This window comes from Daphnia pulex, chromosome 10 (assembly GCF_021134715.1).
Source record: "Daphnia pulex isolate KAP4 chromosome 10, ASM2113471v1".
Classification (NCBI taxonomy): Eukaryota; Metazoa; Arthropoda; class Branchiopoda; order Diplostraca; family Daphniidae; genus Daphnia; species Daphnia pulex.
This window is the reverse complement of record NC_060026.1, coordinates 7,380,031-7,403,798: the sequence shown is the minus strand read 5'-3', so window position 1 is coordinate 7,403,798 and position 23,768 is coordinate 7,380,031. Positions and strand designations below refer to the sequence as shown.

At 39.6% G+C, this 23,768-nt stretch overlaps 5 protein-coding genes and 1 long non-coding RNA gene across 8 annotated transcripts; 3 read left to right on the top strand and 3 right to left on the bottom strand.

Moving 5' to 3' along the window:
• Window positions 1–4,898: 4,898 nt before the first annotated feature.
• LOC124205770 lies at window positions 4,899–5,520 on the bottom strand. Its single transcript, XR_006879463.1, has 3 exons — window positions 5,350–5,520; window positions 5,043–5,287; window positions 4,899–4,976 (listed from the first exon to the last, which is right to left on the bottom strand). It is a non-coding gene; the product is annotated as an uncharacterized LOC124205770 (long non-coding RNA).
• A 1,698-nt stretch (window positions 5,521–7,218) lies between these two features.
• Window positions 7,219–8,778, top strand: LOC124205768. Its single transcript, XM_046603280.1, has 2 exons — window positions 7,219–7,751; window positions 7,948–8,778. The coding sequence occupies exons 1-2, from the start codon at window positions 7,688–7,690 to the stop codon at window positions 8,559–8,561; spliced, it is 678 nt and encodes a 225-aa protein (XP_046459236.1). The 5' UTR covers window positions 7,219–7,687; the 3' UTR covers window positions 8,562–8,778.
• Window positions 8,779–8,971: 193 nt separating this feature from the next.
• On the top strand, window positions 8,972–9,775 carry LOC124205767 (acyl-CoA-binding protein homolog). The gene is made up of 4 exons (XM_046603279.1): window positions 8,972–9,082; window positions 9,200–9,247; window positions 9,315–9,429; window positions 9,503–9,775. The coding sequence occupies exons 2-4, from the start codon at window positions 9,233–9,235 to the stop codon at window positions 9,649–9,651; spliced, it is 279 nt and encodes a 92-aa protein (XP_046459235.1). The 5' UTR covers window positions 8,972–9,082; window positions 9,200–9,232; the 3' UTR covers window positions 9,652–9,775.
• Window positions 9,776–10,124: 349 nt separating this feature from the next.
• LOC124205763 (probable lysosomal cobalamin transporter) lies at window positions 10,125–12,841 on the top strand. The gene is made up of 8 exons (XM_046603271.1): window positions 10,125–10,530; window positions 10,610–10,850; window positions 10,941–11,028; window positions 11,096–11,262; window positions 11,337–11,542; window positions 11,602–11,825; window positions 11,895–12,102; window positions 12,199–12,841. Exons 1-8 carry the CDS (start codon window positions 10,441–10,443, stop codon window positions 12,691–12,693), a joined length of 1,719 nt encoding a protein of 572 aa, XP_046459227.1. The 5' UTR covers window positions 10,125–10,440; the 3' UTR covers window positions 12,694–12,841.
• LOC124205764 (5-aminolevulinate synthase, erythroid-specific, mitochondrial-like) lies at window positions 12,821–16,593 on the bottom strand. Of its 2 annotated transcripts, none has more exons than XM_046603273.1 (12): window positions 16,433–16,593; window positions 15,586–15,754; window positions 15,417–15,512; window positions 15,291–15,329; window positions 14,997–15,204; window positions 14,749–14,933; window positions 14,332–14,676; window positions 14,102–14,232; window positions 13,887–14,024; window positions 13,733–13,801; window positions 13,505–13,660; window positions 12,821–13,437 (listed from the first exon to the last, which is right to left on the bottom strand). In XM_046603273.1, exons 1-12 carry the CDS (start codon window positions 16,433–16,435, stop codon window positions 13,321–13,323), a joined length of 1,656 nt encoding a protein of 551 aa, XP_046459229.1. In that variant the 5' UTR covers window positions 16,436–16,593; the 3' UTR covers window positions 12,821–13,320. The 2 variants fall into 2 exon arrangements, with proteins under 2 accessions (XP_046459229.1, XP_046459230.1); XM_046603274.1 differs by having other exon boundaries at window positions 15,604–15,754; window positions 16,433–16,589.
• A 1,519-nt stretch (window positions 16,594–18,112) lies between these two features.
• On the bottom strand, window positions 18,113–22,201 carry LOC124205765 (5-aminolevulinate synthase, erythroid-specific, mitochondrial-like). 2 transcript variants are annotated; one of them, XM_046603275.1, is made up of 12 exons: window positions 21,895–22,201; window positions 21,062–21,224; window positions 20,896–20,991; window positions 20,776–20,814; window positions 20,488–20,695; window positions 20,240–20,424; window positions 19,823–20,167; window positions 19,600–19,730; window positions 19,388–19,525; window positions 19,234–19,302; window positions 19,006–19,161; window positions 18,113–18,938 (listed from the first exon to the last, which is right to left on the bottom strand). In XM_046603275.1, the coding sequence occupies exons 1-12, from the start codon at window positions 21,895–21,897 to the stop codon at window positions 18,822–18,824; spliced, it is 1,650 nt and encodes a 549-aa protein (XP_046459231.1). In that variant the 5' UTR covers window positions 21,898–22,201; the 3' UTR covers window positions 18,113–18,821. The 2 variants fall into 2 exon arrangements, with proteins under 2 accessions (XP_046459231.1, XP_046459232.1); XM_046603276.1 differs by having other exon boundaries at window positions 21,074–21,224; window positions 21,895–22,047.
• Window positions 22,202–23,768: the final 1,567 nt, after the last annotated feature.

The window sequence follows — 23,768 nt, the reverse complement described above, 5'->3', positions numbered from 1 at the left end:
GCAAGCCCAAATTTTCTCTAGAAGCAAGCTAACATTATGTCGATCAATAATCCTGCAAGACAGACGTCGAATTACGGGACTATAATATCAACAGACCATCTTAAAAATGTATAAAACCGTAAATTTTTTCATTTTAGTTTAGAAAATCAAATTTTTACATTAAAAAATAGAGAAACATGTGAATTATTATAATCCCGGTAGACAGACGTCGATATCTGAGCCCTTGGGGGCACCAGACGTCGGTGTGTAACGGTTTTTCACGAACTGTCAGTCGTTATTTGATACCGGCAACGCTGTTTCGGATACCGGCAATGCTGTATCCAAGGCGCTTATTTTAAATAACTGGCGTTTCTTGGGGAATATAATGACTAGGAATTCATTAAAACTGGTTATTTAACACTTATAACGACTTATAAATCAATTTAGTAATTGGATTATATGTTTAATTAATAATTAGCTAAGGCAGCATAAAAACAATATGGTGGCAGCTTTTTTAACGTCCAACGACGGGCCGATCCACTATCCTCACTCCGTCGACCGAAGTGATCTTTATTATAAATTATTTTTATCTGGAGACGTCCACATAGTCGCTGGGGATAAATATCTAAAGATTATAAGGGAAACCTCTTTTTTTTTCAGTATATATCCCGACCGGATCTCTGCTGTGCTACTGTAATATTATGGCCGGGCTCATTTTGTTCGTCTCTCTGAATTCTCAAAGCTAGCAAAATAGGAAAGATGAGGAGGACTACATGCTGGTCTATTGGTAAGTTGGCAATTGGGAGAAGCGGACCGACAGTGTGGTACTAAACGAGTTGATGTGTCATCGTTCCTAATTGTCAGATTTGCGAGTGGCGCGCGATCAAATCAGACCGGGAACGGGTGCCAAAGGTTGCAAACGCTTATTTTGTTGCAGTATCCATCTAATAACAATAATCCAACCAGCAACGTTGGCTGGCTGGCTCTTCTTCTTTTTATTATTGCGCAAGGTATTATTACTACTAGACACATCGACAAGGGATATAGGGGAAAAGAGATAAGATAGATCGGATAATTTAAAAAATGAAATGGTTATTTTTTATTGGCCCCCGAGAAAATACAAACCGGTCGAATTGACCGACGACTCTGAAGGGAATCGTCTCTGAAAGGAATTATTCTCGGCGGAATTTCCTGTACAGCCTTTCTTTTTTCATTCTTTTTCTATCTAATATCATCTGATGGGGTTCGATGTCGTGTTCTCTCAGCGCCAAAAAATCCGCGATATAAATTTCCTGCCAATTGTTGTTGCTATTGCGCTTAGTCCAGTCGACGACGAGCGCAACAGCTGCTGGTGGGTCGTTCACTCGTTCCTAGCAGTGGCCGGGACTGGATTTTATACGATCCCGTTCCCGTCGCCACCGCTGCGGACGCCCCTGATAACGCCTCACACTATCCCAGACGGTTAACAGTCCCATCGTCATCGTCACAATGGCCGTGACAAGAAATGACAGCATCACAAAAAAAAAGCGGGTTGAATGAAAAACATCGAACAAATAAAAAGAAAAGCACACATAAACACAAACGCACGCACGGCAGACAGCGCAAATCTTCTCCTTTTTCTTGTTTGTTAGATACGTGTCGATTGGCACCGGATCGGATCACAGTCGTCGTCTCTTGGATGCTGCCGGATGTGATGGGGCTAGACAAGTCCAGCAACCGCCAGAACTTAAGAGTGAAACGAGATGGGGCAGCAGCATACCAACTGTCCTCTCTGACCAATGCGCATCTGTTCCACGCCATCAGCTGGCCTTTTTTCTTTCTTCGCTTCCGCCGTTCAGAACACAAACCAAAAATTCCGGTGTGAAATAAAAAGAAACTGAAAACGTAAACCGAACGTAAACCTCAGCACCTAGTCGCTTTCGAACCCTAGAACCCACGACAGCAATTGAATATGGAATTCCCTTGGCACTCAATCACAAATGCACTTGCTCACACAGTATCAGTTAAACACACACACACAGAGCAGATAAAGAGGGCTAGAAATAAATGAGGGATAATTAAGTTAAATAATTGTTTCGTTTGGGATATGATGAGAAATTGACTATTTACAGAGACACTCTGGCGATGCAAACTGACGGGAATTGGTGATGCCGGACAAAGGGGAAAATTCTTTTTCGACATTTTCTTGTGTGCGCGTGTGACGAGAGAGAAAACGAAAATGGGAGATCATTTCGGTCGACGGACTAAGGATAGTGGATCGGCCCGTCGTTGGACGTTAAAAAAGCTGCCACCATATTGTTTTTATGCTGCCTTAGCTAATTATTAATTAAACATATAATCCAATTACTAAATTGATTTATAAGTCGTTATAAGTGTTAAATAACCAGTTTTAATGAATTCCTAGTCATTATATTCCCCAAGAAACGCCAGTTATTTAAAAATAAGCGCCTTGGATACAGCATTGCCGGTATCCGAAACAGCGTTGCCGGTATCAAATAACGACTGACAGTTAGGGCTGTGGCCCGGGACGTTTTTAGCGGGTTTTTTTTATGGGTTTTTTAGACGGGTTTTTCTTCTTCCGCGGGTCGTAGCGGGTTGGGCCAACTGAGTGACCGGGTTTGGCCCGGGCCAACCCATGGGTCAAAAAATTTATACCGGTCGGGTAACGGCCCGGGTAAAAAATCGGGTCAAACACACTTTTTTTTTTACAAACTTAAAAAAATTCCCTAAATTTCTTAATTATCTTCTTCTTCCAACAGTGACACGTCAATTCTGTCTTCTGAACACCCCTGAACGCCCTTTTCTACCACTTATCTTACTTTTCATGCTACGAAATTATCGTAGAGCATTTGGCGGCAATATTTTGAGGCCGCAGGCATAGAGAATAACGAGCTTCTCTATTTGACTACTAGATGGCGCCACCGCTCGGGTTGGCCCGCGGGCCCGGGGGTTCAACCCGTCGCCCGCCCCGTTAAAAAAAATGCCTCGGTGGGTCGAGTCGGGTTGGGTTTTTTTTCGTTCAGCCCGGGCGGTGGCCCGGGTTTTCATCGCCCGGGCCACAGCCCTACTGACAGTTCGTGAAAAACCGTTACACACCGACGTCTGGTGCCCCCAAGGGCTCAGATATCGACGTCTGTCTACCGGGATTATAATAATTCACATGTTTCTCTATTTTTTAATGTAAAAATTTGATTTTCTAAACTAAAATGAAAAAATTTACGGTTTTATACATTTTTAAGATGGTCTGTTGATATTATAGTCCCGTAATTCGACGTCTGTCTTGCAGGATTATTGATCGACATAATGTTAGCTTGCTTCTAGAGAAAATTTGGGCTTGCTAAACAAAAGTGATTTTTTTACTGTTCCCGCCGACTTCGGGATCGCGTCACGCTTGAACGCCCCGGCCGCCAGTCGACAGACGTGGCTTTTCGTGTGTGTCATACCCCCCCTAACCACATTTTAACCTCAAACCTTTTGCTAATAAATTGTCAGTTTTTTGTCGCCCAGCTCCCAGACTAAAAGCTATGGAAAGGAATACCAGCAGAGACTAGAAAAGGGAAAAGAGCAAACTCATCTAAAATCACATTGACACCATTCATTTATTTAAAGGCGAAACTTAATCGCATCGGCGGCCGTTTGTGGTATTATCATTTCTCAAAGGAAATCCGATATTACTGCGTTCAGATCATCATGCAACGAAAGTCATTGTGCAAGCTCACCTGTTTCTACGACACGGGACCACCAAAAAGACACTCAGTATCTCCGCACAGGAAATACTGAAAAACCAACAAAACCATCTTTCTTGAATGTGGAATTGAGTAACATCATCAGTTTTTTTTTTTACTCTTTTGATTGTATTTAGGCCTACTTTACAATACACATCATCGCTGTTGTTGGGCGAAGTAACAGGATTCATAAAAAAGAATGAAAAAGAATTTTCGATTGCGCAGAATTGTTTCTCAGTAAATGTTTTTGTGTAGAATGGCTTTATAGCAGACTTGAGAAAAGGTCTGAGAGACTTCGGCGCCCATTAATTTAAACTCGATTCCGGAAGCAATTTGAAAAGTTTGCGGATTTGAGTCGGAGTGAAAGGCAGGTCGGAGTGAAAGGCAGGTCGGAGGAAGCAGAGAAATCGACGGCTTTAGATTTGCTGTCTATTGGGACGACTGGTGCAGATGGATTGCTGGGCGGATTATTAATTTTAGCATCTGGCAATTCCCCTTCTTCTAATTCTCCTTCCTATCGTTATTTCTTGCTTCTTGGTATCCACTTCCATTGGGTAATCGTCTTCTGGAGGCGTAACAATTTCTTCCTTGATTTTTTTCTCATCAACAACCATCTCGTGATCCAGCTGACGGAGCAGTGAGCTGACGATGCGGTGTAGACATGATTGCGATAAGCAATCGCGTCCCAATTGAACCAAAAAGCTCACAATGTCGTCAACTAATAGTTTAAAAGCTGTAGCTATCCTCACAAGTGCAGGAAGAGCTGGCAGGTAAATTTCCGTACGCCCATTACTTGGCAAAACTGGACCGAATAAAAGTAGGCCTACATATTACATGAATATCAAAATAGGTAGGTAATTGATTTTCTTACCGTAGAGAAGGGTTGATAGAGTGTTGACAGCTAGACGGGCGACATTGGAAGATCTAGGCAGTGCGAACTGTATTAAAGACAGGTGTGATATCAACAGCAAAGAGCTGCTTGGCCAAGTCCCCGATAATAGGCTGGGCAAGTAACTCGCGGACAAAAAATAAAGACAAATGCGCATTGTGCATGGCAGGGATATCCTGTGTCGGCAACAGAGCTGACGGATAACCCTATCAGATGAATAACAATCATTACAAATTGTTCAAGTATGTTTTAACTATCCAAAGTACCTGGAAATGGACTAGGCCTAATATGACCAAATTTGGGTCTGCAATAAAAAGTTGATGGAGGAAAGAACAAACAATGTTCTGAACCTCACGCAGTTCTGAAATCCGTTGATCGTTTGCCTGATAGAAAAACAAGGTATCTTGTGATAAAGTTCAACTTCTGCTTTTGAAAAGAATATCAATTACCTCATCCTCGGGGGTCTGTAGGCAAAGCTCGAGCACTATCTGAACGACAGAGCTTTCTTGCGCAGCGATCAAGGCCATTTTAAGCTCTTCGCGTTCGCTGTCCGGCGTGACTCCTGCCAAATTGCCAGGCCCTTGTGCAGCAACAGGACCGAAAAGCGGTTTGTCGAGTAAATGACGTGACAAATGGGTTCGAGCCTAGCCATGCTTTGAGCATGTATAGAAAAATTTGCATAGCTGGTGGACACCTGACAAAAAAAAACGATAATGATCAATTGCCAATTACTAATCTCATTTTTAGTAGAATTACCTAAAAACTCGTGGATCGCACCGCAAAACGTGAAGTGGATCGAATGTCAAATGATCCTGCGTTAGAGCAGGAGGTTGACAGTCTTCCAAGGAAAGTTGTGGGCGAAGAGCATTGGCCGTCATTACCCAGAGTTGGCGTGGCAGGATCAAGTTCAGTTTTAACCAAATTTGGCGATACATCTGAAGAAAATAAGTTTTGTTTTACAGGATAGAACTTTTCAATGATTCAGGAACATGAAACATACCTTGAACCTGTCTGGGAACAGTTTCATCGAGGATTGATCGAAAGTGCTAGATGAAGGAGTGCGCCACTTGCCACAATGATTTTGGTGGCATAGCCAAGAGCTTCTGCACGCTTCTGCATCAACAGCATGGCCGGTGCTGGACAACCAGCTACGTCGGTGAAAGCTTTGGATGAAAAAAAATAAAATTTTTACTTCCAATTCTAAAGTAGGACTACGTAAAGTAGGACTACTTACAACATTTCTCACAAAATGATTACCTTGGCTCACGAGTCAAGACGGCTCTGCGACGAACAAGTTGGAACAGATCCATGTAGGCTACATAAAGACAATTGGCTATCGTTGACTACGTACATCCAATCTTCCGCCAAACACAGCTGTGGAAAATAAGTGGCTCATAGCCGTAATAATGGTGAAAAGAGTCCTATCGATTTGATAAATTACAAAGGATTAACATGCGGATTACAGAAAATACTAGTTTGTTTATTTTTATGTTACCCGCATAAAGGTGTTGTTCTTTTTCCGCTTGACTGATCAGATATCGAATAGGAAAATTGGCGAAGAACGACTGAGAATAGGATTTGATATTAATACCAGCCACCAAGTAGTTTTTGACTTGAGTCAGTCGAGTATCCCCATACAATAGAGCTTAATAAAAAAAAGTAAAAGCTGGGTCGTGACAGAATGCCCCTGTCCGTCCGTGGTAGCTCGCCGAACGTTCCTGGAAAAAGAATTGGCGAACACCAACTCGAATTTTCTCTTGGCTGATAGGGTCATGGCCAGTGTCAATGGAACCAGCTACGCCTGATTGATTCTATTGGTTTTTCTATGGAGTTAACGTCAGGATCGAGCTAACATAATCTTCGACCAAACTAGAATTGGATGCAATGGAGGACGACTCTCGCAAATCTGGCGATAAACCCAGTTCTTGATGAGCACGCGATGCTTACTAAAAGCTCGGCTTTTCAGCAACTGATAGATGCAGTGAACTAAAAAGAAACCTGCAACGTCTGCGTTCAAACCAGGAGTCACCGGCACTCGGACAGCGTGAGATGTCACCACCTAACCTTCGAATTTAAAGGGATAAGATTTTGACCAAATAAACTTGTTAACAAAGCTCAAACCTGCTCTGGGAATATGTCTTGAGGAAATGCCACCTTCATACGAGAAGTAGAAGCGGGCCGGAGTAAACGCCTCATGCCAAGCGTTGAGCAGACCAGGTTGCAAACTGCGCTCAACTGTCCACTGTGAACAAATGCTTCGATGGCAAAATCAACAAATCGCCATGGAGTGGTTTACATAAAAGCTTGATTTTCATGTAGAACCATTGTGTTGTCAAGGCAACGAGCAGACGAAATTGATTCTTTCTGATTTCTGAGCCTTTAACGGCATAACGTAGGAACTGGATTTGTGGCGTTCCGGCCCATCAAATTCCACAACCATCGTGAAACTATGACTCACACAAGTCTTTGTTCAATATTTCCCCTACACTTTATTTAGGTACAACATTTAAAAGGCAATAGTTTTCGAAACAGAATAACAATTTAAAAAATAATAATATAAATAGCGACAAATTATTTGGAACGACAATTTTCAGCGGTGGGTTTCTTATTCTCCGATAATAATTCTTCGGTGGGGAAGAAGACCCGCTGTGTAAATGTGCGAGATTCCTCGAAACCAGTCTGGCAGCCTTTGAGCAATTGTTGAAATTTTTCGGACGTTTCGCACAACTTTCGCTCTTCTTCTTCAGCACCAGCAGCACTATAGGCGGAGGAGGAACGACCTTGCGGGTGTCAAAGGGATTCTTGTAGTCGATTGGGATCAACGTCTTGTAATCGTGCTGATAGGTACTTTCCATCGGCCCGTAACTCGCCGAGTGATTCCAAAATGCAGTTGATGCAGGCGGTTGGGCTTTGACTGTTGGGCAAATCACAACCGGCTTCCGGTAATCGTGTTGGTACGTGCTCTCCATCGGACCGTAACGGATAGCTGGATTCCAGAGCTCAGCCGACGGAGTCGTGTCGAATATGAGCCGATTTAATTTGTCGCAAACGAACAACGAATCTGTTTTCTTCATCCAACTGGAATAATCCATTTATGGCTATGAACTGGTACACTCAACTTTCTCCGGCTTGCCAGGCAGCAGCCACAGCTATTCCAGGTAGACTTTTTCGTTTCAATTCCGGCAGGATTTTTAAAAGACTAATAAAACACCTGATATTCCAATGGGCTAATTTGGCTAATGCAAGTCGACTACTAAGTTGCTTTCAATACGTTCAAGGGTTCCTACTATTACAGTCAACGTCAATCGAACGTTACTTTTGGTTGATTTCATTTACTACTATTTCCCAAAACAGAATTCATTCTAGGAATCCTCTTTTGCGGAATGATTGCGCTGGCGTGGAAGACGGCAGTTTGGATCCACCGGTCCACATTCCGAGTTGTATTCGTGTGCCGAGTGTCGGACGTCTTGCGATTCCTCTTCTCAGCCGAAAATAATAAGAACAATCGAGAATATGTCATCCGACTGATGATCCACGACAATTCAACTCGACTCGATTACGACGATGGCCAGTGCGCCATTTGCCTCGGCCCTCACGTCAAGAAATCGCGGACCACTTGCGGGCACGTTTTCTGTTTGAAATGTCTCGTCCAATGGTCCCGGGTCAAATTGGAATGCCCGACCTGCAAGCACCCGTTCGACGCCTTTTGCAAAGGATTCCAACCGTTTGACAACAACTATTACGCATTGCAACAATTCGAACGAGGGAATCTCGATCACATTTTCATCGAGCTGCTGCTGGTTGTGCTGTTGCCGGCCGCAATAATCGGATTGACCGTTTACTTCGCCGCGGGATGGATCATGTTGAAAATTCTGAATTACGCCGTATCGTCGCAGACGGTCACCCAGTTTCTGGCGTTCAGGACGACAGTCAATTCGCACGGGGCAGTCCCGGTGACTGGCCATTAGCTTTAAATATGTTTTTGGGTTGACTGGTGTGTTTAGAAGCATACAACGTGATATTGCAATACAAACTTGTGATCAAAATTTTCATTTGTTTGGACTTCAAAGCCGGAAATTTACGTTATAGAAATACACCTGTCTTTAGCTTGTACTATTTTATGCCGTTTACTTTTATTGGGACGTATTGTTTAGCTGCACGTGTCGAAGGTTTCAAGGTAATTAAGAGAGAGGGGAAGCTTTTGTGTTTTGCGGACCCAACCCCAGTCTAATCAATAATGGCGGTCGTACACTGTCTGACATGAATACTTGAGTGTCTTTGCTTTCATTTGTGATGTAACTCTGCGCAATAATTCGCTTTAGCGTGAACATAGCGCAAGGAATACCCCGGAATTTTTCATAGCGGGATGGGGTACATTTTCCGTTCCCCCAGAAGAAATTCACTTCGGCAAGTAAGTTTCTCACTAAAGTATCATTTCCTGCTGTTAAAGCAAATCAGCAAGAATTTTGTAAGACAAGGTGTACTGAAGGTAATATAATAACATTATTTCTGAAGTGTTTATTGCTAGAATTATAACCTAAAAATGTTTAAATTTGTATGACATGTTTAAGTTACATTCTTATTGTTGGGTCTGTTTGATTTATAGATCTTAACTTAAGCAATCCATTCAACTCTAAAAATGTCTCTGGATGAAGTAAGTGTACACTATTTTTAAGTAAGCCAACTGTACTTGAGTGTTATTGAATTTGATAATTTCCCAGAAATTCAACAAAGCTGCCGAGGCCATCAGGACCATGACTACCGCTCCCTCAGATGATGAAATGAAGGAGATTTACGCCTTGTACAAGCAGTCCACTGTTGGTGATGTCAATACCGGTGAGCATTGCATCTTGACTAGACTCGTTTTTTTTTAAATGTTGTCTGACTTGTCCCTTTTGTGAATAATTAGCTCGCCCGGGAATGCTGGACCTGAAAGGAAAAGCTAAATGGGATTCTTGGGAGGCCAAGAAAGGCATGTCCTTTGATGTCGCCAAGGAAGCCTACGTGTCAAAGACGGAAGAGTTGGTCACCAAGTACATCAGCGCATCCAGCGCTTGAAAACATTAAATCGTCTGCTCTATCGTTGATTGCTTTAGACGTTTACGGGTTGTTGTTTGTCGAGTATTGTATTTTCAATGCTCAAGTTAATTTTTTACATCATCAGTACACCTTACGGAATGAATTTGCAATTGTTATTGTCTTTTAAAAATTTTTTAAGAGAATTGTATTTCTCGATTTTCTGAAAATTCATCTGTGGGTTTAATTCAAATTTGGTGTGAGCTTGTAGGTTATTTGTCAGGTACGTTCGCATTTGATTGGCCTTGACGTCGGGAAATCCTGAAATTTGGTTTACGTGCTGTTTGTCGGGTAAAATTCAAAAAGTTTTGTCGTCTGTGTCTATTCTCCGAAATAATTTTTTAGGCGACACTTGCCGTTAGATGATTGATTCCTGTTATTCCTGGGTATTTCCATTTATCACACTTTAGGAGTTTTAAATCGCTAGAGAGTTGCGCTATGACCATTTGCTGGATTCGTATTCCACACAGCAAAATCTATATTCTTATAAGCCATTAGTCTATAAATAAGAATTAGTCAAGAGAAGGAGAATATTATCGAAGTTGAATATTATGAATTAGTCAATTACCATTCATCCAAACTTTTGAATCAAGGCCATTTCTTCAGAATAGCCAAGAGCAATTCATGCGTTATAGAAAAGGTCAATGAGTCGACCTTCCCAGAATTGCTTATTCTTTGAATGACGAACTCGATGTCGTTAAGCGTCTCCAGTCGTTGATGTGACGCATAGATACTTTCTACGATTCACTTGTAAACATATTTTCACGGAGTATGGCGACAATGTTTCGCGATGAATCAAGTACATTTGTGCCTCAAAACATAGGAATCCTGCTAACTTTGTTATTCTTCACCTACGTGCTGGTAAGTTTTTCTGAAATAAATTTTTTTAAATTGGTACGCAAATTATCGAAAGGGAGATTGACGTCCTTGGATTAAACAGCTTTCAGCGCTGTTTTTTACATTCCTTGTTCGCTACCTAACTGGAAATGCAGTTTCGGAACGCGTTCCTACAGTTGTCTCTATTGTTGCACTCACTGTGGCGTCACTGCCAACTGGATTGGTACCTATCGACGTATTTATCGTCGGTTACATGAAAAATTCTTCGGGCCAGTTCCAACCGTGGGCCATCGATTCACGAGATCGTCATGACTTTTCCACTACTCTCCTCTGTGCTTACTACGGTACCGTGAAAAATCGACAGTTTGAATAATTACTTTAATCTGTAATTTGTTTTTTTATTATTTTACTTTCACTCAATTTTCGCTTATTAGCGTCCTACATAGCAACGCTTTTTACAACGTTCGTCATTATTCCTTTGGCGTATTTCTTTCACAAGACCGAAACTGCTTCCTCCGGACGGTGACTTCTTCGACTTTAAGTGGATTTCCGAATTTTTTTATAATCTTGGAATTTTTCATAAATGCAGATCTCGTCAAAATATTTTGCCCGCTTTGTGTTACACTGGTTTGTGTATCATGATTCTAATAATCTTGCTCTCCATCGGTGGCGTTGTGCCAACTCGAGAATTTCCCACTCCTAATTCAACGCTCGAAGAACAGTTTCACATCATGCTGGACGATTTGAAAACCTCGGGTAAATCATTTCGTCAAATCGGCCACAATTAAATTTCTAATCTTACACAGAAAATCCATTGTTTTCAATTGTAGAGTTGGAAGACATGTTCTCTTTCGCATTGTCGGCAATAAGAATTGTCGGGCTGGCATTAATTACAACTTACGTGGGCATCGGAATGGTTTTGGGACCAATCAACCATATTCGAGGCTATCCTGATCCACGGACCGAGTTGGCCGGAGTCCGCAATCGCCGCACTGGCATTCAGATCGAGATATCTTCCATCCAGCAAAATCGAATAGTAATATCTGCTCATACATGGTAACTTTATTGCTTTAATTTTAATTAATTTGCTTTTAGACATTGCCACAAGAAGTGAGTCAGCTGCCACGATCCGAGGCCATCCGTCTGCTCTCTCTCGAACACGAAGATTTGGATTTACGAGAAAGAGAAGACCACTTGAAAGAAAAAACCAAACACTGGCTCTCGCCCTTCGTGATGGTCTGTCGACCTACTCAAATTGGAGCTGGTTTGATCGGATTATTCATTGGACTCCTAATATTCGTCTCAATTTTCATGAACAAGTATTTGCTCGGATGTGATTCGATTATTTTTCAATTTCAAAAGTGATATTGATTTTCTGATTTTCCTAGTATTTTACGAGCCATGTTCTCCTGGGGTGAACATGTTGGTTATTTGATGCCGAACGTAAAAGTATTGAATCCGCTCGATCGTCTTTCACTATTTATCCAGCGAGTGTTTCCACTCGATTTCATTCTCATAATATTCCTCGTAACATTTCTGATACTTGCGGCTACTTCAGGATTTCAAAAAGTTGGCCTGGGGATCCCGTGGATAAAGGTAAAACCGTAAAACAACTTGTTTGAACTTAGTTCATATGACATAGTTCGTGATGTAATCTTTTTTAATTTATTTTTTTGTTTACTTTAAAATTAGACGTACAAAATTAAACCTTGGAAAACAAAAAGCCGGTCCCTACTGGTTTTTACGGCGAACTTAATATTGATCCTGCTCTCCGTGGACATTCTTTTACTGAATCTTCTTCCTCAGTACACGACTTTCTCCTCACAACGATACATCGCTTGTGCCGAAAATAAAACTTTACAGTACCCACTTCTTCCAACACCCCTTCCAGATTCAGCAAAGGAAGAAAAAATTCATTCGTTGAGCCATTCGTCGATACAGGACGAGTGCGATGAGTCGTTAGTCTTGCCGTGTGACTGGACCGCACCCGAAGGCCAGTGCGTTATGACTCGTATATCTGTGCTCTGGGCAAGAGTGTGTTACAAAACTTGGTATTTCGGAGCAATGTTCTACTGTATCACTTGGATTTTTTTAGTCGTAGTCGTGTTGGAGGGCTGCATTGCTTCTTTCCGACCATCGCGTAGATCAAATTCGGCAATGATCCTTCCTGATCTAGAATCTTCTTAAACCTCAATTTTCACCTCAAGTCAAAATGTATCCTGCAATTATTCCTTCATTATGTCTTAAATTGCATTATTACAAATCCAGGATATGGAATTAAAAGAATGAATCTCAGCTCTTGCCCGGAATAAACTAATGGCGAAATAATAAAAATTTATTTTTGTGTCTATTTGTAAATCAACTCTTCAGCTAAAATCAAAGTTTCCTGAATGTAAATGATTTATAGCAAGTCAATTTTTGTCTCATGTTTGGGTTGAAAAAGCAACCAAGAAACAATATGTTGCTGATGTTTTATTATGTCGCGGAAGGTACGTAATTATTTTTTCTTTTTCAGAGATCTAGACAACCCATGTTGAGAGTTTGTTTCAGTGAATCTACTAATCCCATGTTGACAGTTCCACTACTTCTTTTTAAGAATATCTACGCTTAGAACTGTACGGGAGCAGAGGGGTAGTAGGGCAAAGTGAACATTGTTCACGCGCATAAAATTAAATGAATAGCAGTTTTCGAGTAACATAATTTTATCCCAATTCAAATGTTTTGTAGAACTTTCTTTAAAAATGTTTTAGCACGATCTGACCAAACTACGATGAAACTCCAACCAACGTCTGCCAGCGCAAGTTTACGGCTGAATTAGAGAGCCACTGCTTGAGGGCAATTCGGCAGCTGACAATTCTTATCCAGCATAGCCATGAGCGAGTCCAGGCTATTGTTAAAAGACTGGAATTTCTTTTTGCAGATAGTGCACGCCTGAAGAAGAGAATATAAATCGATCAAATCCGAATTCGGTTTTAATATGAAATGTGAATATCTATACCGATCCGCATTTATTGCTTTTAAGAGGCAGACCAACACTTTTCCAAATGTCGACCATATCCTCGACAAAGCGATCCATCATCTCGACGGTGTGGTGTGGTGTCGGAGAAATGCGCAATTTCTCTTGACCACGCGGAACGGTCGGGTAATTAATGGCCTGATTTTATACAAAAAAATTGGGTGAGCATGTGACAAAATTATCAGCTAGGATGTCCGGAACAATTCTTACCTGAACATAATGGCCACGGGAACGAAGAAGTTCATCGGAAAGCATTGAAGAACGCTCTGGGTCGCCAACCTTGGAGATTTAATTTAAAAAAGAATGAATAACATCAGCAAAAGAATGCAGAATGGACAGAATTGTGGCAGTTGGTGGAACTTACAAAAACGGGGATGATATGCGACGGTGTGTGTTCAACAGAGATTCCAGCTTCCATCAATTTGCGCCGTAGATAACGAACATTGAATTGATGCAATTCACGCAGCTGTCTTCCCTCTTCGGTGCGCAGAATGCGAACAGTCTTTAACGAGAAACAATGTCATGAAAAAATCTGATTGAGTATATTATTTTGGTTTTATTAAAAGAAGAAAATATTACCTCAAGGGCTCCGCTTAGGACAGTAGGCGGTAGTGATGTAGTGAAAATGAAACCGGCGGCGTAGCTGCGCACCATATCCACCAGGTTGGCGGTACCGGCGATGTAGCCACCAAAATTGCCAAAAGCTTTACCTATTGCGAGATTTTAACGGATTTCGGAGGTTAAATAAGCGATCAATAAACAAAACAATCCAAAACACAGACAAGAGACAAAATCAGAATTTGAAATACCTAGAGTTCCCGAAATGACATCCATTTGAGAGAGGACGCCATCTCTCTGGCCTATTCCGGCCCCTTCGTTGCCGTAAAGTCCAACGGCGTGAACTTCGTCAACGAAAGTCAAGGCTCCAAACTCATGTGAGACCTCGCACAGTTCAGTCAGTGGACAGATGGCTCCCGTCATCGAGTGGACCGTCTCGAAGGCCACAATCTTGGGCACTGATGGATCTACTTTCTCCAACAACTGTCGAAGGTGAATAGGATCGTTATGGCGGAAGATGTGACGAGGTACGCCGCTGTTGCGGATGCCTTGGATCATCGAGGCATGGTTTCCCGCATCGGAGAAGATGTGGCAACCTTTAAATTAAACAGTTGATAATAAAATTACAAATCGGAGACCAATCGGTCAAGAAATGTTTGAAATTTTACCAGGAAGAGCTTTGGCTAACGTGAATAATGTAGAGTCGTTGGCAACGTAACACGAAGAAAACACCAACGCCGCTTCCTTTTCGTGTAAACTGGCTAATTCACCTTCGAGTTCTTCGTGAAGCAAAGTGTTGCCGGAAATGTTGCGAGTGCCACCGGCTCCCGCTCCGTGCTTGTCGGCCGCATTCCTAGACACAAAATCAGTTGTTATACAACCGTATTCTTTTTTCAATTCATTTGGATTTATTTACTTGATGGATTCCTTCACTTGGGGATGAGCCGACATTCCAAGGTAGTCATTCGAACACCAGACGGTGATGTCCTTTTCCCCCCAGGAATATTCTTTGGCAAAAGGGAAACTATCGGCATCACGCAGTACGCGTTTGAAAACACGGTAGGAATGATCTTGCTTCTTTTTGGAAATTTGATCACGGAAAAAATCTTCATAAGGGAAAAACCCTGAATAAATATGTGAAATTGATTTGATTGATTTGATGAAATCTAAAATCTGTGAAAATCTGAATCTCTTTTAACAGCTATAATACCATCGATTGTTGAATTCATTTTGGTCGTAGATGTCGTTTCTAATTTTCACGTTTAATATGAGGGGGAAATTCGCATTAGCAATGATAGTTAACATTTTTAACTTACTAAAGAGAAATAATAATTACTGGTAAGATTAATTAGGTCATGATCAACGACTGGAGTGCTGGTGTTGGTTATATTATTTCCATCACTTTCCTTGAAAGGACATGGAGATGAAATCCCTGAAACGAGTGAAGGTCATTGTTGTTTAGGTATTTGCGATGGGCAAACACAATAGTCAATGTTTCTTATTACCTACGACTCTATTACTACCTTTGACCGGATTGGTAGTGCTGGCAAACATGCGAGTAGCCGCAGAAGCCACCGGGCAGATCTCTGCGTAATTCTTCATCAACATTTTTCCATGATGACTTTTGTAAGGCGCTGATAGACTGGACAAGAACGGACACGGAAACTTGCGCAACTACATGACAAAAAAAAATATTAAACTGCTTGACGAGGATGCATAAAAAAATTTAATCAGATGTAGTGATTTAAAAAAATATACCGTTTCTTTGATTTTTTAACGAAACCTTAAACAACTTAATACTCGAAAATTCCATTTAATTTGAAATCTAAAAAGCCAGCTGAGTTTTTATGAATATTTGATATCGAAACTGAAAAAGATGACTAGGATGGAACGTTGAAATAATTTCTTTCAAAGGCAGCAGTTTGACTCGGGTTGACTTTCTCCATTGATCTATAGGCACCAGATCTATACGTTCGTCTATACTTTGACCATAGATTTAAGCCAAACTTCATTCGACCCTTGAATATTTGATATTTCTCTTGCTGAACTGCTACTAAAAAGTTCCTTGTTATAGTATAAAAAAAGAGAATTATGAAAGTAAATTCTATGTACGTTAATTAATAAATATAATAATAATTTTTTTAACGTGTTGTTTCTATATATAGAATTATATCACCGCAATCCAGTAAACTTAAAAGAAAATTGTTTTATTCCATTCTGCATCTCCTTATTTTAAAAATGCTGTCATGTGTTAATTTATCAACTTTCAATAAAAAATTTTCAAAAGTAGAAAGTAATTTGGTAGATTTTTTTTTTTTAGATATTTGCGAAACAGGTAATGAGATCATTTACCATTTTGAGTGATTGGATGAGTAGAACACTGCTACCGCAACCTAAAATTACGAATGTATTAAGGAGGTAGAAGTTCGACTGGATGTATGTGAGAAGCTGAGCAGCTGCCTCTTTCTTTCAGACTGAATACTTATGAGCTCCAAACAGCGGTTTTTATTTCACTTCCCTAAGATTTTTTGTTTTTTGTTATATCTGCTCTTAGCGATTAACAGGAATCGAATTACATTTAAAAAAATTGCAGATGGTCAAACTTCTTGCATGGCGATAGTTTATAAAGCCTGTGCTACACCAGAGCTTTTTTAAGCGTTACGTAAAATATTTTCGGTTTCAGCACCGTCATTTTCACGGCGGAAAACTAGTTGTAATCCACACAACGGTTGCTGAAACCAAAAATATTTTACGTAACGCTTAAAAAAGCTCTGGTGTAGCCCAATCTTAGAATCAACAAAATATGAAACTAAGCTGATCAACAGAAAAACCGACACCAGCGACAGCATTTTTGCCGGTATTTACATTATATAAGAAATCGTCCTAATTATATAACATACTACGCACACACCAATTTATATTTTTTGTTCTGGTGGTGGTTGTTGGCTTTCACTGGAACCGATCTGTGGCGGTTTTTTACTTGAATTTTTATGTAGCCTTGCATATATAGAGCAGTTGAAAGGTTTCCTTAATTTATCATGCAGGAGGAAAGAATGTACCTGGAATGTACGAACAGACGAAAAAAAATGGCTAAAAAATTAACATTCCCTGTGAGTGTATATAACCATGTAGTTTTATGCCATGATAATATTTATTATATCTATATATGCTACAAGATCCCATCTGCAGCTTTAGTTGTTTAAAAAACATATCAAGCGGATGGGAGGATCCGAAACTATGCAGATTTTAATTCCCAGTTTTTATGTATCAAGTAATCAACTTGTAATTTTAATTTTGTGAATCTATGTAAGGTAATTTGAATGACTGGAATAAGAATAAATGTGTCAAAAATAACTATACAATTTGACCATCAGCAAATTCATGTTCACTCAACTGAAGTTAAGGACATCACAAAGAACAAATGCACTGACATTTCAAGTGGTATCCAAAGTAATGTTGTCAACAGGAAACTAGACTTTCATGGTACCTAGGCCTACTGCCTGCATTAATCCGTCAGACATCATCAAAAATGCATTAGGAAGGATAACTCAGTTTTTAACTCTTTAGGTTTCGTCAAAAATCTCTCGATTACAATTTCCTCACATAGGCTTACTTTTTTAATTAAATTTTGTTTTATAATTTGCGTCGAACTGTTGAAGTGCGATGTTTAGCAGATCAAAAAATATGTGTAATTTAAATTTGGTTGCAGGCCTACTGCTTAAATTTATTTTTTTTTATTTTTTTTTTATTTTTTTTTGTAAAAGTATTTTTTATACAGTTTTACTACTTTGGAGAGCAAAAAAAATTTTCAAAAAAATTTCACCGATATTTTTGAATGTCTAGACAACACTTCGGTGTTGCCAACCAAAATTGATCCTTGTCCTGTTTTTTTTTTTTTTATGCCAATGGGACACATGCAATATATTCTATTGACGACATACCGATGATATTTAAGTTAAATTGAACTTTACCCTCAGCATTGAACTGTAGTTGACGTGATTAAACAACTAAGATCAATTGAAGTATATGGACTAAGCAATAATATTGTTTATCAACTTTGAAACATAGCTGTTTTTTTGCTCAACTTGAAGACGTGAGCGATGGTGCAAGCATTTCTCATCAGAATCGCTAAACTTCAAATGTTAACATCAATATGACACGCGAGCGATTATAATAAGCCATCTGTTAGTGCGTCAAACCTAAAGCCAAATACTCACTGTAAATATTTTGTGAATCAAACGATAAAAAGAAACCAGAACGCAAGATAACACGGCGGCACGTACATAATCTCGTCAGCACAAAATTAAAACTTGAATGCTTATGCGCGCTTGGTTCAGATGTAAGTTGACCATAAAATTTTTCAGTATTTCTTAATCTTCAGTTAAAAAAACAAACAATTCCGTACATGTGCTTTTTAACAAACTTAAAACCAGCAGCGATTCTCACACTACACTCTATAAATGACGTTGAATCTACTAATCCAATGTTGACAGTTCCACTACTTCTTTCTAGAATATCTCGCTTACAACTGAACATGAGCAGAGGGATGATAAGACGAAAAGTGAACCAAAGTGAAAATTTTTTAATGCTCATATGATTAAAATATTCGAATTACGTAATTTTTAAATTTTATCCTAATTAAAATGTTTTGTAGAACTTTCTTTAAAAATATTTTAGCGCGATCTGACCAAACTACGACGACACTCCAACCAACGTCTGCCAGCGCGAGTTTACGGCTGAATTAGAGAGCCACTGCTTGAGGACAATTCGGCAGCTGACAATTCTTATCCAGCATAGCCATGAGTGAGTCCAGGCTGTTGTTAAATGACTGGAACTTCTTTTTGCAGATAGTACAAGCCTGGAGAAAAGAAGAAATTTAATAAAAATCCGAATTAGGTTTCAATATTTAATGTGAATATCTATACCGATCCGCATTTATTGCTTTTAAGAGGCAGACCAACACTTTTCCAAATGTCGACCATATCACCGACAAAGCGATCCATCATCTCGACGGTGTGGTGTGGTGTCGGAGAAATGCGCAATTTCTCTTGACCACGCGGAACGGTCGGGTAATTAATGGCCTGATTTTATACAAATAAATTGGGTGAGCATATGACAAAATTATCAGCTAGGATGTCCGGAACAATTCTTACCTGAACATAATGGCCACGGGAACGAAGAAGTTCATCGGAAAGCATTGAAGAACGCTCTGGGTCGCCAACCTTGGAGATTTAATTTAAAAAAGAATGAATAACATCAGCAAAAGAATGCAGAATGGACAGAATTGTGGCAGTTGATGGAACTTACAAAAACGGGGATGATATGCGACGGTGTGTGTTCAACAGAGATTCCAGCTTCCATCAATTTGCGCCGTAGGTAACGAACATTGAATTGATGCAATTCACGCAGCTGTCTTCCCTCTTCGGTGCGCAGAATGCGAACAGTCTTTAACGAGAAACAATGTCATGAAAAAATCTGATTGCATATTTTTTTGGCTTTATTAAAAAATAAAATATTACCTCAAGGGCTCCGCTTAGGACAGTAGGCGGTAGTGATGTAGTGAAAATGAAACCGGCGGCGTAGCTGCGCACCATGTCCACCAGGTTGGAGGTACCGGCAATGTAGCCACCAAAATTGCCAAAAGCTTTACCTATGGCGAGATTTCAACCGATAAAATGGAGGCTTAATTAAACGGAAACAAGCAATAAAAAAAAACACAATCGAAATTAGAATTTGAAATACCTAGAGTGCCCGAAATGACATCCATTTGAGAGAGGACGCCATCTCTCTGGCCTATTCCGGCCCCTTCGTTGCCGTAAAGTCCAACGGCGTGAACTTCGTCAACGAAAGTCAAGGCTCCAAACTCATGTGAGACCTCGCACAGTTCAGTCAGTGGACAGATGGCTCCCGTCATCGAGTGGACCGTCTCGAAGGCCACAATCTTGGGCACTGATGGATCTACTTTCTCCAACAACTGTCGAAGGTGAATAGGATCGTTATGGCGGAAGATGTGACGAGGTACGCCGCTGTTGCGGATGCCTTGGATCATCGAGGCATGGTTTCCCGCATCGGAGAAGATGTGGCAACCTTTAAATTAAACAGTTGATAATAAAATTACAAATCGGAGACCAATCGGTCAAGAAATGTTTGAAATTTTACCAGGAAGAGCTTTGGCTAACGTGAATAATGTAGAGTCGTTGGCAACGTAACACGAAGAAAACACCAACGCCGCTTCCTTTTCGTGTAAACTGGCTAATTCCGTTTCGAGTTCTTCGTGAAGCAAAGTGTTGCCGGAAATGTTACGAGTGCCACCGGCTCCCGCTCCGTGCTTGTCGGCCGCATTCCTAGACACAAAATCAGTTGTTATACAACCGTATTCTTTTTTCAATTCATTTGGATTTATTTACTTGATGGATTCCTTCACTTGGGGATGAGCCGACATTCCAAGGTAGTCATTAGAGCACCAGACGGTGATGTCCTTTTCCCCCCAGGAATATTCTTTGGCAAAAGGGAAACTATCGGCATTACGCAGCACGCGTTTGAAAACACGGTAGGAGTGATCTTGCTTCTTTTTGGAAATTTGATCACGGAAAAAATCTTCATAAGGGAAAAACCCTGAATAAATTTTTGAAATTGATTTTATTAATTTGAAACCTAAAATCTGTGAAAATCGGTATCTCTTTTAAATTTTTTACCTTCGATTGTTGAATTAATTTTGGTCGTAGATTTCGTTTCTATTTTTCACGTTTAATTACGGGGAAATGTGAATTAGCAATGATAGCCAAAATTTTAACTAACTAGAGGGAAATAATTACTAGTAAGATTAATTAGGTCGTGATCGACGACTGGAGTGCTGGTGTTCGTTATATTATTTCCATCACTTTCCTTGAACGGACAAGGAGACGAAATCCCTGAAACGATTGAAGGTCATTGTTGTTTAATTATTTGCAATGAGTAAATTCAGTAGTCAACGTTTCTTACCAACGGCACTACCTTCGACCGGATTGGTAGTGCTGGCAAACATGCGAGTAGCCGCAGATGCCACCGGGCAGATCTCTGCGTAATTCGTCATCAACATTTTCCCGTGATGACGTTTGTAAGGCGCTGAAAGCCTGGACAAGAACGGGCACGGAAACTTGCGCAACTACATGACGGGAAAAATAAATAAATAATTAAACCGCTTGACGAGGATACATTTTAAAAAATTTGATCAAATGTAGATGTGGTGATTTAAAAAATAAATAAATATGCTGTTTGTTTTATTTATTTTACTCAATCTAAAAAACCAGCTGGGTTCTTATGAAGATATGATATTGAAACTGAGAAAGGTTAACTAGGATGAAACGTGGAAATAATTTAGAACTACATCAAACTACATTCAGCATTTTGACTTGGGTTGATTTCCTCCATTAATCTCTATACTTTGACTAGACACGATTTAAGCCAGACTTCATTCGACCTTTGAATATTTGATCTTTGTCCGGCTGTTACTAAAAAGTTCCATGTTCATAAAAAACGCGGATTATGAAAGTAAATTTTGATACGTCGATCGACTTCGATAAAAAAATATAATAATAAATTTCTTTAGAAGGTGTTGTTTCTAGAATGGTATCACCGCCGAAATTTGAAACAAAATTGTGATTTCCATTTCGATTGCTCACATAATCTTATAGGTACTATTCATTTCCTTATTTGAAATGCCATCATATATATTAATTAATTAATTTTTATTTTTTAATTGAAATTGTTCAAAGGTAAATTGGTGGATTTTTTTTTTCTCATATATTTTCGAAATTAGTAATGAGATCAGTTACCATTTTTTAAAAGTGATTGGATGAGTAGAACACTGCTACCGCAACCTAAAATTACGAATGTAAAAAGGTAGAAGTTCGACTCGATGTGAGAAGCTGAGCAGCTGCCTCTTCTTTTCGGACTGAATATTTATCAGCTCCAAACAGCGGTTTTTATTTCACTTCCCTTAAATTTGTTGTTTCTGCTCTTAGCGATTAACGGGAATCGTATGACATTTAGAAGATGCAGATGGTCAAACGTCTTGCATGGCGATATAGTGTATAATATCAACGAAATATGAAACTAAGCTGATCAACAGAAAAACCTACACGAGTGGCAGCATTTTCGCCGGTATTTACATAAAGAAATCTAACACACGTACACACATAATTTACAGTTTCTGTTCTGGTGGTTTGTTTTCACTGAAACCGATTTGTAGCGGTTTTTTACTTGTAATTCCGATACAGCCTTGTATATAGAGCAGTTGAAAGGTTTCCTAAATTTATCATTTTTGCGGGAGAAAAGGATGTAAGAACAGACGAAAATAAATTAGCTAAAAAAGTTAACATTCCCTGGGAGTGAATAATCTTATATGGTTTTAATAATAATAAATATGGTTTTTCGTCATAACAATATTTAAATCTATTCTACAAGATTATTTTTAAAAATCTAGCTGGTAACCCATCTGCAACTCTAGTGGTCGAAAAAACTGCTCAGTCTAGTTTCGGGAGGATCCGAAACTATAAAGATTTTAATTCCTAGTTTTTATGTAATCAACTAATCACCGCTAATCACCTTGTAATTTTCCACTAGGTAGACCTACTCTGGATTCGGATAGGCGACGGTACGGGTACAGTGGTACACGGTACAGTCGCGTCGCTGCTTATTGCTTTGCTTTTTAAAAATGTTGGGTATAAAAAAAAAATAAATGAATCTATATAATGTAATTTGAATGACTATAAGAATGTTGGTGTAAAAAAAAACCGCACAATTTGACCATCAGCAAATTTATGTTCACTCAAACGAAAGTTACGTACATCACAACGAACAAATGCACTGACATTTAAATGGTTTTCAAAGTAATGTAGTAAGCAGGAAACCAGACTTTCATACTGCATTGATGGACGCCTGCATCAATTCGTCAAAAATCGTCCAAAATGCATTAGCAAGGATAACTCAGTTTTTAACTCTTAAGATTTTGTCATTTTATCTCTCGGCTACAATTTTCTATAAATTTATAAAAATCTAAATTTTCGCACTATTCGATTGAAATAATTTTTTGGTGATTTGCTTCACAGCGCTTTACAGTTATGTAAGCAAATCAAACAAAATATGCGCGTTTCTTTATTTTTTTTTTCAAGCCGTTCAGGCCTACCGTTTAAATTTTAATTTTTTTAAATTATTTTGTAAAAAGTACGGTTTTACTTGGCAACGCTTTGGAGAGCCAAAATAATTTTGAAAAAATGTCACCCGATATTATGCTATGTCTAGACGTCAGGCAACACTTCGGTGTTGCCAACCGAAATTGATACGTGTCCTTTTTTTTTTAATGCCAATGGGACAGATGCGATATATTCCATTGACGACATACCGATGATATTTAAGTTAAATTGAACTTTATCCTATCCTCACTGAGCTGGTATACGTGACTTAAACAACTGAGATCAATTAAAGTATATGAACTAAGCAATAATATTGTTTGTAAACTTTGAAACACAGCTAGTTTTTGCTCAACTTCATGGCGTGAGTGATGGTGCAAGAATATCTTACCAGAATCGCCAAAGTTCCAATATAAACATCAAATTGACACGTGAACGATTATAAACCATCTGGTAGTTCGTCGGTCAAACCTAATGCCAAAAACTTACTGTAAATATTTTGTGAATCAAACGAGAAA

What these genes read in the sequence shown, in the direction of transcription:
- LOC124205768 (XM_046603280.1), top strand. Translation starts at nt 7,688, where the DNA reads ATGGCTATGAACTGGTACACTCAACTTTCTCCGGCTTGCCAGGCAGCA. An exon ending in AGCAGCCACAGCTATTCCAG is followed by an intron (nt 7,752 to 7,947) that starts GTAGACTTTTTC and finishes TTCCCAAAACAG; the next exon opens with AATTCATTCTAGGAATCCTC.
- LOC124205767 (XM_046603279.1), top strand. An exon ending in TGTTGGTGATGTCAATACCG is followed by an intron (nt 9,430 to 9,502) that starts GTGAGCATTGCA and finishes GTGAATAATTAG; the next exon opens with CTCGCCCGGGAATGCTGGAC.
- LOC124205763 (XM_046603271.1), top strand. Translation starts at nt 10,441, where the DNA reads ATGGCGACAATGTTTCGCGATGAATCAAGTACATTTGTGCCTCAAAAC. An exon ending in TATTCTTCACCTACGTGCTG is followed by an intron (nt 10,531 to 10,609) that starts GTAAGTTTTTCT and finishes TGGATTAAACAG; the next exon opens with CTTTCAGCGCTGTTTTTTAC. An exon ending in GTCTCAATTTTCATGAACAA is followed by an intron (nt 11,826 to 11,894) that starts GTATTTGCTCGG and finishes TGATTTTCCTAG; the next exon opens with TATTTTACGAGCCATGTTCT.
- LOC124205764 (XM_046603273.1), bottom strand. An exon ending in GTTAGCCAAAGCTCTTCCTG is followed by an intron (nt 14,677 to 14,748) that starts GTAAAATTTCAA and finishes TTTAATTTAAAG; the next exon opens with GTTGCCACATCTTCTCCGAT. An exon ending in TCCTAAGCGGAGCCCTTGAG is followed by an intron (nt 14,025 to 14,101) that starts GTAATATTTTCT and finishes TTCTCGTTAAAG; the next exon opens with ACTGTTCGCATTCTGCGCAC.
- LOC124205765 (XM_046603275.1), bottom strand. An exon ending in AATTAATTCAACAATCGAAG is followed by an intron (nt 20,696 to 20,775) that starts GTAAAAAATTTA and finishes AAATTTATTCAG; the next exon opens with GGTTTTTCCCTTATGAAGAT. An exon ending in CCCGTGGCCATTATGTTCAG is followed by an intron (nt 19,162 to 19,233) that starts GTAAGAATTGTT and finishes GTATAAAATCAG; the next exon opens with GCCATTAATTACCCGACCGT.